The sequence below is a fragment of the Geotrypetes seraphini genome, chromosome 5 (genome assembly GCF_902459505.1).
Source record: "Geotrypetes seraphini chromosome 5, aGeoSer1.1, whole genome shotgun sequence".
Taxonomy (NCBI): domain Eukaryota; kingdom Metazoa; phylum Chordata; class Amphibia; order Gymnophiona; family Dermophiidae; genus Geotrypetes; species Geotrypetes seraphini.
In genome coordinates, this window is record NC_047088.1 from 87,009,928 (window position 1) to 87,021,977 (window position 12,050).

The following is a 12,050-nucleotide window of genomic DNA, read 5'->3' on the forward strand; positions in this document are numbered from 1 at the left end:
ACCCACCAGATACTCCCCCCAACCCCCTACCATCTCAAAACAATTCCCCCCCCCTCAAAGAACCCATACAGAAAACAAGGATTCTGTCAAAAGTTAGACACAGCCATATTCTAAAGCTCATTAAGGAGAACACTGCGTCCTCTAGGATGTAACTGTGCTAAATAGGGTCCCCATATCTTCAAATACATTCTCCTCCTCTTCCTTTTCCCACGGACATCCCGAGTTTCCCAACTGGCCAATTGATGCAAGAGGTTACGCCACCAAGCTCATTTTATTCAAATCTCTGTTAAAAACACTGTTCCGCATAATGAAGATTAAATGGAAAGATACATCTATGATTTCATTATGGAATAATGATATCTTTTAAATTCAAAATACTACCTTGTATTGGCCTATATGGCATAAATGTGGGATATGGTCTCCGCAAGACCTCCTGAATCATAATAAATGGTTGACCTTTGAAGAATTGTGCAATTATTATGGTCTTCCTGTCAGTCAATATTTTAGATGGCTCCAACTAAAACACTGTGTTAATGTAAAGTATATAAATCTTCAAAAACTAAAGTCCACACCTAATCTTCTTACGCAAGTTATCACTATCGCCCCTCTCAAGTGAGTTGCTTCTAAATGGTATGCAATACTGTGACAGATGTCTACAGTACATATATCACAGCTAATGAATGCCTGGCATACTGATTTGGAAATATCTGCTGAAGATGAGTTATGGCAGGAAGTGTGTGGACCAGAGCATTTATGTCCATTCGATCGGCTTCGGTCCTTCAATCGATGTACTTTCTGTTGCATTGATCCCACTGGACCCAGCAAAAAATTGCTAAACTCTCTCGTACTGTCTCCAATCAGTGGGCACATTACCCCATATGATATTCCATTGTCCTTATCTTAAATTGTATTAGGACAGAGTCTGGAACACCATCTCTTCTATATTGAACATCTAGGAACCCTTACACCTCAAAATCATTATTCTATAACTAAAAGGACTGAAACACTCTCTATCTGAACATAACGCACGCTTACTCAACATCTTACTATTCTTGGCCATTAAAAATGTCTTGCACTGTTGAAAGGACCTATCAAAAGTGGAATATATGGTATGGTGGAACACAGTTTGCATAACCATCAAATTTGAAAGCGCCATAGCAGGAAAACATAATGCTACTAATTCATTTCTCAAAATATGGAGCCCTATTCAAACATACTGTACTTTAGATAGTTGACACAAAGTATTTTTGGATAGCTTAATTTATGTCATGTGGTGATGCTTGCTGAGAATCTCTTCCATTCTTTGCATGTGCAACATCAACAAAACATGTGTACTGAATTGTTATATCTGTTTGACATGAGATATCTGGTTGTACTGTATTGCCTTGTTTACGTTAATTTCTTCATATACTCTGCTTAGCTTGTACAGCTGTAATGTATCATGTCCTAATCAATATTTGGTTCTTTCTCTATATGATATTATAAATTTAATAAAAAATAAATAATTCAAACACCTAAAAAAAACAAAACCACTGTTTGGACCATGTTTTTAATGGAGGTATGGGCATCTAGAAAATTGGCACTGGTTCGAGAAACTGGACCTTAATGCCTACAGAACTAGTGTATAACCATTAACAGGGAAAGCAAAACTGCAGCCATTTTAGAGCCATGTTAAAAAGTGGCCTCATCACAAGAGTAACCCATATGCTAAAATAGCACAAACCACTTTTTAGCATGACTTTGTCAAAGAGCCCCATGATGACTAAACTCATGAACTCAAAAATTCCTTGTAATTTTGCATATTAGAGCAACTTGTACAGAAAGGTATTCTCAGCATACTATAAATAATACTTCTAGTAATCTAGTTAACACTTGCTTTTCCAGGCGTCAGTCACATTCCATGATGTTGCTATCTATTTCTCTGAAAAGGAGTGGCAGCTGTTAGAAGAGTGGCAGAAGGAACTGTACCGGAACGTGATTAAGATGATTCATGGAGCTCTCACATCACTGGGTACAGAATTTTTTTCTCTTTTATAAAGTTATATAAAAGCTATGCAGTGATTGAGATATAGCAGGTTTCTGGGGTTTGTCAAAAGACAGCAACAATAAGGAAGCATATTGTGAAGTTTTTTGTTGTACCTTAGGACTGTGGTAACATTGTCTCATCTCTAGACATTTCATACTGTATTACTGATTATATTGATAGCCTTTTTTAATGCAGTATTCTCTGTTGACAGATAGGGGAAATGCAGATATACAATTGGGTGACATTATTCTGGTGCCATGGTGATGCACTCACTTAACTCTGGGAAGCCTTTGAGAGGCTTCCCTTAGCATGTATAGGTATTCCCATACTAACCAGCTGTTCTTTTTTCCTCTTCTCAATCTTGTCTATGTGCTCCGCCGGACAGGAGCTTGCTATCTCGCTTTTCCTCAGAGGTTTAAAAAAAATAAAATAAAAGAGAGGACTACCAGAATGAAAGGAAAATAAAAAGGAACATCACACCAGCAGATTCAGAACAATATTCCCTTAGTCATGTACTGGGGTATCTCAGTCACACAGCTTTTAACTCTCCTCCCTCCCAGTGGGCCTGGAACTAGCACTTGCGGGAGTGAAAAGCCTCTCTTCATCCTTTCCCCAGACTGGATGCAATACTATACCAGCTCTTGTAGTGGTTCATTAGATTAGCAGCATGGCTTTACATTATCAAAGCTGTACCTGTATGTCAGCATCACTTGCTGGAAATGGTGATGCAGCCTGCTGCTACTCTCAAAGTTTTCCAGCCACCAATAGACCATGGGACAGCCAAAGCTTCAATATAAGGATTTAAGTTAGAAATCCTTAAAGGAATATCACTGTTTTTAAAGATACAATGCATACTCCCAAGGAGCTACAAGAATCGGAGACCAGCATTAGAGAATGACAAGGGGACAAATTTTTCCCTGTTCTCTCAGGAACTCAAGTTCTCCATCCCGTTACTGTGAGTTTTGTCACTGTTTCTGTCCCATTCCTGTAAACTCTGGCTTAACCACACAAGCCTTGAACACTTATGATTTAAAAATGTTTGAGACTTGTGCAGATGGACAGAACTTGTGTGAATGGGGCAGGGACAGGAAAAGAACTTGCTGGGACAGGAAAATGTGCCCCCTATCATTCTCTAACTAGCATCTCCTGCTCACTCTGACTCCATGTTTCCTACATAAGCACAACACACCCTTGTCATTCTGGGGAATCACCCAATGCTTATCCTTCAACTGGAGATCTTCCAACAACATCTTCTACTGAAGATTCCCCCTAGAAATTACACTACTACTTCAAAAATCTTCTAAGACTCATGAGCCTGTGAGTACTGTACATCCATATACTTCTAGCTCTTCATAGTGTACCAGGATCATTAGAACTTCCTGCAACATTGGAGGAACCTCTGTCATCTCACAGATCTTGCACATGAACCAACATGAACATCTAAGGAGATGATTATTATTGTTGTTCTAAATGCCTCCAGAAGATTTCAAAAGCATTGTCCTTCCAAATTTCTTCAGTTGTGCAGAGCAAACAAGATGTCAACACTACATATTCTTGGTGCTTCCAAAGATATCCTGGCTCTACTAGTTCATCAGGTCCTCCAGGATATGCAACTTAAGATATGGCAATTCTGCTTATGATTCAAGCCTCCTGATGTTTAGATCTGAAATATAAAAGCTATATTACTCTGGGTCACAGTTCTTTATCAATAGGTCATATCTGAAGTATCTCCTTCATACAATATAGACAAAAATACAAGGTGAAACAAAAGCCCTTTTATTAAACAATTCTGTACCCTGTTGCTTCTCTGGCACAGTAGTAAATAAAGAATGTCTCTTAAATTCAGAGGAAAACTTTGCACAGTCTTCAGACTCTTAGTACATACAGCTTCTTGCAGTGTTACACAGGTCTGGCTCCTTGCAGACATACTAAACAGGATTCTTATATAACCAAAGTTAAAGCTTGGCCTATCTTAGCTGACTTCTCATGATGTACAAATAGGGGAAACCCAACCTCCTGGGCAGCTTCCCTCTTCCCACAACCTCTGCATCAACCTCATTTCTGGAGACCTCTTGCCTTGGGGTTTCTCTCCTGGAAACCTCTTCTTTTGGGGCCTTCCTGTTCTGTCTTACCAGAGGACTTTTACCTCCATTCTCCCTGTTGAGCCGCATGCATCCGGCCAGACAGCCTAACATTTCCTTTGCTTACGTTGGGCTGCTTCAGCCTCTGATTCCTCAAGTTAGCGCTGCCTGGTGGAAGGTAGCTTAACTGCCACATCAGTGAGGGAGTATTGCTATGGATACCTACTACTATTCAACTCACATCCTCACAAATTCTTAACCCCCCCCCCCAAAAAAAAAATCCCACAAAACAAAACAGGAAACCTACCATCGGAGAAAGAACAAGAACCTTAGAGATCATAGGATGCAAGGTTTATCAAGGGTCCATACTTAATCTGAGAATCATAGTAAATCAATTCCAATTCTTATGTTACCATTATTCAGAGATTAGCTGATTTGATGTGCTCCATTTTGAAAACTTAGTATAATATTGAATGGCCTGACTTATTTAAATGTCCAGATAAGTATTTCTCAATAGTGTAGTACATGCACAAATATCTTCTATATATCCGTGCTCCAACCTGGACAATATATTTTTTCTAAAGGCCTTTAGAAAAAATATATAAACATATATGGTCCAGGTTGGAGCACGGATATATAGAAGATATTTGTGCATGTACAACACCATTTTGAAAACTTGGCAGGGACAGTTATGTCTGTTATCTCTCAACCTCCAAGAATGTAGCTGCCACATATGTTACTTATGATACAATCTCCCACACTTCTGCATAGGGGCAAACAGAACAGTGTGGCTCAGAGAGAACCTCCATGACTGCCTAGTTAGATACCTTCTCTATGGGAGAGAATCTTTGAAGTAAATGCGATTGCAGTTTTTCCTTGATCAAATATGACTCCTTTACTCTCTGGGAACTATCAGCCCCAATCAATGAACATCCAGCATTGTTCAGAAGAGAGCAAACAAACCAATTAAAAAATGCACCAGGCTTATCCTCCTTCAACATACCGTATTTTCACGCATATAACGCACATACTTGTATAACACGCATACACGTATAGCGCACGGGTCCAAACCATTTGTGTAAAAATTTTTTTTATATAGCACGCACACGCGTATACTGCGCATGCTGCTATAATCTCTTCCCACCACTCCCGCTTACTCCCTCTTCTGGCCTGCGAACCGGCAGATTCTCAGATTCAGAATCTCGGAGAGAGCGAGACCAGAAGGCTTTGAGCATGCGCAAATGCTCAAAGCCCAGTCCAGCCCGGCACAGGGAAGAGGGAGGATCTCCCTCGCACCGCCCAGCCCAGCCCAACGAGGGAGGATCTTCGGGCACTGGCACATCCTGTGCATTGATGCTGGTGCCGGTGCCCAATTGGGTAAGCGACCGATGTATTTGCGGTGCTGGGTGGGGATGTAGGATCGCAGGGAAGGGGGGGTGACGCGAGCGGGGGGAGGATGCTGGTTCGCAGGGGGGATGCCGGATCGCACTGAAAAAAAAAATTTGTATAACGCGCTCACACATATAACACGCATGGTTATACTCGGTTTGTAAAATCGTGTTTAACGCGCGCGTTATATGCGTGAAAATACGGTAATCATAGATTCTTCCTCATTCCAAAAAGTTGGAAGGTCTCTTAACCATTCTGGATTTGAGAGTTCATTAAATTTGTTCACAACCAGGAGGTCAAGAAGAACATGTTGGCTAAACCAAACCAAAACTTAGTTTTATATACCGGGTCATAAACCAATTTGGAGCTCAACTCGGTTAACATTAAGAATAGAGTAATACAAAAGAACAACAAAAGAAATCTAATTTGGAAAAAATAGAATAATTAATTTCGAAAATGTTTGGCAAACAAGACTGTCTTCAGAGCCTTCCTGAAAAATAAGAAGGGGCCTAAACTTCTTAGCGAGAGTGGCAAGTTATTCCAAATCTCAGTTAGTTTGTAGGAGAAAGAATGGCTAAGTTTTCTGGTAGATTTGATTTTGCCCTTAAGGGAAGGAAAATAAAGTTTTAATCTCTGAGAACTCTCACCAATAGACACCAAAGACTATCTCACTTCTTTGGATCTCAAAGACGCTTACATGCGTACCCATACACACTTTCCTGTGCTATCACTACCAATCCAAGGTTTGCTCCTTAGGTTTTCACCAAAGGCTTGATAGTCACAGTTGCTCTTCTATGCAGAGGTCTCTTCATCTTCTCTTATCTTGACAACTCCTCTGGTGTCAGGACTAACAATATTTTAGTGCTATGCTGGATCATCTAATATACTGGTACCATGCTGGATACAAGACAGCCCAAACTATATTTTCAGAAGACAAGAAACACACTACAGTTGTTATGCTCACATCTACAGGAGTCTACTCTTCCAGCTGCTCAAGACATCATGCAGATCCTCAGCCACATGGCTGCCATAGTCCACATCTTTCCATTCGCAAGACTCCATATGTGTCCCCTTCAGTGGCACCTCAGGCATTTCTGGATACAGTGGGGCTCATTCTCAAAGCACTTAGACACACAAAATACAGACATAGTCTGGAATGATGGCAAAACAATGTCGCATGCCACATTAAACCATCACTCTAACAAATGACTACAGTTGGTTTGGGAGCCCATGTTCAATATATATGCATACAGTGCTTTTGATCAAAACAGGATTGGATTGAATTTATTATTTTTGATAACCACTACTGACAACTGTATTAAGCGGTGTACAATAATATATCAAGGGGAAAACTTTACAATTCAAAATATGCAGTGTTAATAGTTCCATTGCAAAAACCTAAAAATCACCATATGATAACCATACATAAAATGATCAAATTTATATCAGCTGGTTAGAGCTTTATGCCATAGCCCTCTTGCCAACTTGCTAAAGGCTCTGCTGGTCTTGATCCCTCTGAAGTTACTACCTGATTTTTGAGGGGTGGGATCGAGACCTGCAAAGCCTATAGCAATTTAACAAGAGGAAAGGCCCCCCCAGCGTCTGGCTTCGTTATTGCCAGATGGTTTAGCGGGACCAGGATAGGACCAAAAGCAGGGCTGCTCACAATCCAGATGCGCTGCTGACTCCTTACTCTCCTCTACTCCTGGTGGCCGGCAAATAGCATGGAGGATCGCTGTAGCTACTGCCGGGAGGAATCAGCTGCCTGCCTCGCAAGTCGGGCCTGCTTCTGTCCCACAACTCTGTTGGAAGAAACAAGAGTAAAATGGTGAGATATCTTGGATGTAGGTGGAAGGAGAGAGATGAGGTGTTGGAGGAAACAGGGGAGAGCATATGCTGGATGAAGGGGGTAAGACAGTAGATACTGATTAGAAGAGTGAAAATAAAGGGGGAAAGAAGATGCTGGAAGGGGGGGAGGAGAGAGGGAAGAGTTAGCAAAAGAACTGGAGAAATAGAAGCAGATAGAGATGCAGAAAAATAAATGGAGGAAAAGGAAAAGGTTAAAGTCAGAGATGGATATAGGAGAGGAAGTGAAGACCAATGAGAGAAGAGGCAGCTAGACTGCAGACCCTGGAAAGAAAATTAAGAAAAACAGAAGAAAACAGAAACCGCGATAAACATGAATAAAATAGCCAGACAACAAAGGTAGAAAAAAAAAATTATTTTTAATTTCATGAACATAAAATGCAGTTTTACTGTAAATTTGCACTGCTTTCTTTTCATATTCCAAAGAGTGCTGTTTCTCTTTCTCTGGTGTTGAACTGCATATGGCTTCTTGAGGTTTGTTTGATTTTTTTTTTTTCTACATTTATTTAAGTTTGTGGTTGAGGAATGCGTTTTTCTAAGTAGGGGCCTTGTTGTGAATGTTAACTTTGGAATATATGCATCACAGATACAGTGGAACCTTGGTTTACGAGCATAATTCGTTCCAGAAGCATGCTTGTAAACCAAGTTACTCGTATCTCAAAGTGAGTTTCCCCCATAGGAATGAATGGAAATTTGATTTGATTCGTTCTACCTCCTCCCCCCCCCCCCCCGAGGCTACCGGCGCTGCTCCATAACCCCCTCCCCCCGCTCTAACTGGCATCGCCACCCCCCCCGTGAGAACCGCATTGCACCCCTGTGCTGGAAGCGGCATCTGCCCGCCCTCCCTCCCAAACATGCTCCTTATCCCATCTGCTGCTTGTGCGAGTGAAAGAAAGCTCCCGCCTCTTGCCTGGGCTGGGCCTTGAGCATCTGTGCATGCTCAAGGCCTTCTGGCTCTCGTTCTCTCGGAGAGAAAGAGATCTCGGAGAGAACGAGAGCCAGAAGGCCTTGAGCATGCGCAGATGCTCAAGGCCCAGCTCAGGCAAGAGGTGGGAGCTTTCTTTCACTCGCAAAAGCAGCAGATGGGGTAAAGAGCATGATTGGGAGGGAGGGCGGGTGGATGCCGCTTTCACCACCGGGGTGCGATGCGGTTCTCGTAGGGGGGAGGTTGCGATGCTGGTTCAGGGGTTGCGATGCAGGTTAGAGCGGGGGGGAGATGCTCATGTATCGGAACATGCTCGGTTTGCGAGACAAAAGTTTGCTAAGTGTTTTGCTTGTCTTGCAAAACACTCGCAAACCGGGTTACTCGCAAACCGAGGTTCCACTGTATTTGTATTATGCTTACTGACTTAAGGAGATAGCTGATGGGGAGGGAGGGTGAACAGTTTTTATAGATTGGTTCACCATGATAACCCAAATTTCTAACCTCGGTTTATATTCAAGTCAACTTTTTTCCCCCCTTTTTTGGAGAGAAAAAAGGATACCTCTGGTTTATATTTGGATTGGTTTATATTTAATATAATTTAATTTAATAATTTATATTCCGCATATCCTACAATTCTATGCGGATTACAAATTATTCAGGTACTCGGGCATTTTTCCCTAACTGTCCCGGCAGGCTCCCACTCTAATCTACCTGGGGCAGGAGCAGTGTGGGATTTGAACCCACAACCTCAGGGTGCCAAGGCTGTAACTCTAACCACTGCGCACCCCACAGTCCCACATATATACAGTACTACATTCCAACATCAAGTTGCTATCACTGATAGCTTGCTGTTAAACAGCAAACTAAATAACCCTTCCATTCCTTGGGCTGTAAGAAACATTCTTTCAGAAAACCATCTACAAAGTGGTTGTACCAGTTCAAATGGAAGAAGTTTCCCCTATGGTGCAGAGATAACAATCTGGTACTCACTTCCTGTCCATTCTTTTCAGGTTTAATGTATCTACTGTCCCTTTTTAACTGTTGTCTTCAGACCATGTCAGGGTCAAACAGTCATCACAGCTTTTCATAACCATGCAGAAGGGAAGCCTATATACTGTCCTCCCTTAGTCGCTCACTTCATAAGACTCTCTCCCATTCGTCATCCTCATCCTCAGTGGGATCTCAACCTAGTCTTGGCAAGATTACTTCAAAGCCCTTTTGAGAGACTAAGTGATTTATCTCTTAAACACATCACTTGAAAAACTGTATTTCTCATAATCATCATATAGGCATGCAGAGTCGGTGAACTTTAAAGCCTTGATACATTTCCCCCCTTTTACTTGCGTCAAATCGAGTGGTTCTTTGTATGTATCTTTGTATCACAAATTTCTTCCCGAAATAGAATTGGATTCCTCATTAATCACAGTCATATTTCCAAAAACACATATTTCACCTGTTCAGGCCATTCTGCCTACCTTTGACTGCAGGTGTGCCTTTCCCTATACTTTCTACATACCACAAAGAACATTCCTAAGACATCTCAAGTTTTTGTCCTTTTTTAACATTGTTAGCCAGTGACAAACTCTTCACTTTTAAATTGGGTATCCAATTGTATCAACCTCCGCTACATTCTTTTTTTTTTTTTTTTATAAATATTTTTTATTCTTTTTTAAATTCTTACATCAAGTGAAATACATGTAATACATTCAATTATGAAAAAACACTTGAAATTATTAATAAATGTTCTTACAATGTGAATTAAATAAACCCTTTATCAGAATTTTATAGCATATTAATATTACAATAGTTTTCCCTCCCTTCCCCTTCTATATGTTCTATACATGTGTTATTATATCTGATCAGTAGAATAATTTGTCAATGGTCCCCATATTTTATTAAATTTTTTAATATAACCTTGTTGTAATGCCAATACTTTTTCCATTTTATATATATGACAAATTGAATTCTACCAAAAAGTGTAATTCAATTTAGTGTAATCCTTCCAGTTCTGAGTAATTTGCTGTATGGCGACCCCTGTTAAAATTAATAAAAGTTTATTATTGTTAGCTGAAATCGGACTCTGTGTTCTCATTGCTGTTCCAAATAATATTGTATCATATGATAGTCCAACATGATTTTCTAATAAATTATTAATTTGGGGCCAAATTAATTTCCAAAAGGAATTAATGCAGGGACAAAAGAATAGTAAATGGTCCAATGTCCCCACTTCTATCCTACAATGCCAGCATCTATTAGATCTACTACCAACCTCTGCTACATTCAGTCTGGGTGAATTTGCTACTTCCCTGGGTGAATCTCGTTCCATCACCTTGGTACTCAAGGCTACTCTGTTAGCTAATCTCTCCAATGTTTCTGTAGAGGCATCTCTAAGACAAAACTTCAGGCGACTCTTGTACTTGTGACTCTCCCAGTTGCATGGCTGCATTCCCCCTGTCAATGGAATAAGTGAGTTTGCCCTCCTCACCTTAATTGAAGTGGTGGCTATGTTACTGACTAAGGACAGTTCAGTTAGGGTAAGAACACCTGCATTTACAAGGAAGCCTTTGAAAGACTTTGCTGTTATAGAAGAGTTCTGCCATGAAGAGGTCTCAGGATGACATCACCAATTGTGTGTCTGCTTTTCCCTTGCTGTCTTCAGAGAGCCCATGTTACAGATAAGCAAATCCATTTTTCAGCCTTGGGTAGCAGTATATAGTAAACCCCCGCGAATTTGTGGTTCACAAATCGCGGACTCGGGAAGTGATTTCAATGGAGAGCCAGGCCGGCATGAGCAGCAGGCTAGAGGAGCTACTTGTGCTGGTGAAGATTTATAGAGGTACGGAGGGGGAAGGGAGGGCGTGAACATGGCATAGGGGGGTGGAGAGGTGCCAGCACCCCCACCAAAATGGCGTCTGGGTGGTCCGCCCTTCTTTTTACTATACCATTGGTTATCAATAGTTAAAAAACAGCAATGCTGAAGAAAATCTCCAAAATAGTTATGCTTTTTTAAGAATTATAGAAAAACTGAGTGAACTTCTTACTTCATTACAGTGAATTCTAAAACATATTTATCTTTTTTTTTATCAGGCCACATCATTATTAATTCTGGTGTTGTGTTTAGAATTAAAAAAGAGAAGGCACCATATTTATGGAATCCCTGTGATTCAGAGGGACAAGAGAGGATAAAGGATCCTACCTCATGTGAGTAATTTTTATAAGTTTTGTAGAGAGGCAGTCCAACAAACCAGTTTCATGGGAAATCTTTATATGATGTTAACAATCAATTTGTGATTAGCTTCTGAAAAATTTGCTCCCTGTCAATTGTGTTGGTTTGCTAGTACAGTGGTACCTCGGTTTACGAGTGCACCGGTTTGTGAGTGTTTTGCAAGACGAGCAAAACATTTGCAAAATTGGTGCCTCGGAAACAGAGCATGGCTCTATTTACGAGCGCCCCTCCCCCCCCGCAATCTGGCACCTTCCCCCCCGCGATACGGCACCCTCCCCCCGCGACACGGCACCCCTCCGACGCGATTGGGCACCCCCCGCCACGATCCAGCACTCCCCCTGACACGATCTGGCACCTCCCTGACACGATCTGGCACCCCCACCCCCTGACACGATTGGGCACCCCCCGCCGTTTCTTACCCTCATCTGGGCACCCCGAAGATCGGCCTCCTCGTCTGCTGGGCCTTGAGCATCTGCGCATGCTCAAGGCCCAGCAGATGAGGAGGCCGATCTTTGGGGGCCCAGATGAGGATAAGAA

The 12,050-nt window shown here is 41.5% G+C and overlaps 1 protein-coding gene across 1 annotated transcript in view; it reads left to right on the forward strand.

Annotated features, from left to right (window-relative positions):
• Positions 1 to 12,050, forward strand: part of LOC117360313 — a 298,566-nt gene that overhangs the window by 23,694 nt on the left and 262,822 nt on the right. Inside the window, exons 3-4 of the mRNA XM_033944008.1 lie at positions 1,885 to 2,011; positions 11,375 to 11,488. Coding sequence (XP_033799899.1) covers positions 1,885 to 2,011; positions 11,375 to 11,488 — 241 coding nt within the window. The remainder of the gene's footprint in view (positions 1 to 1,884; positions 2,012 to 11,374; positions 11,489 to 12,050) is intronic.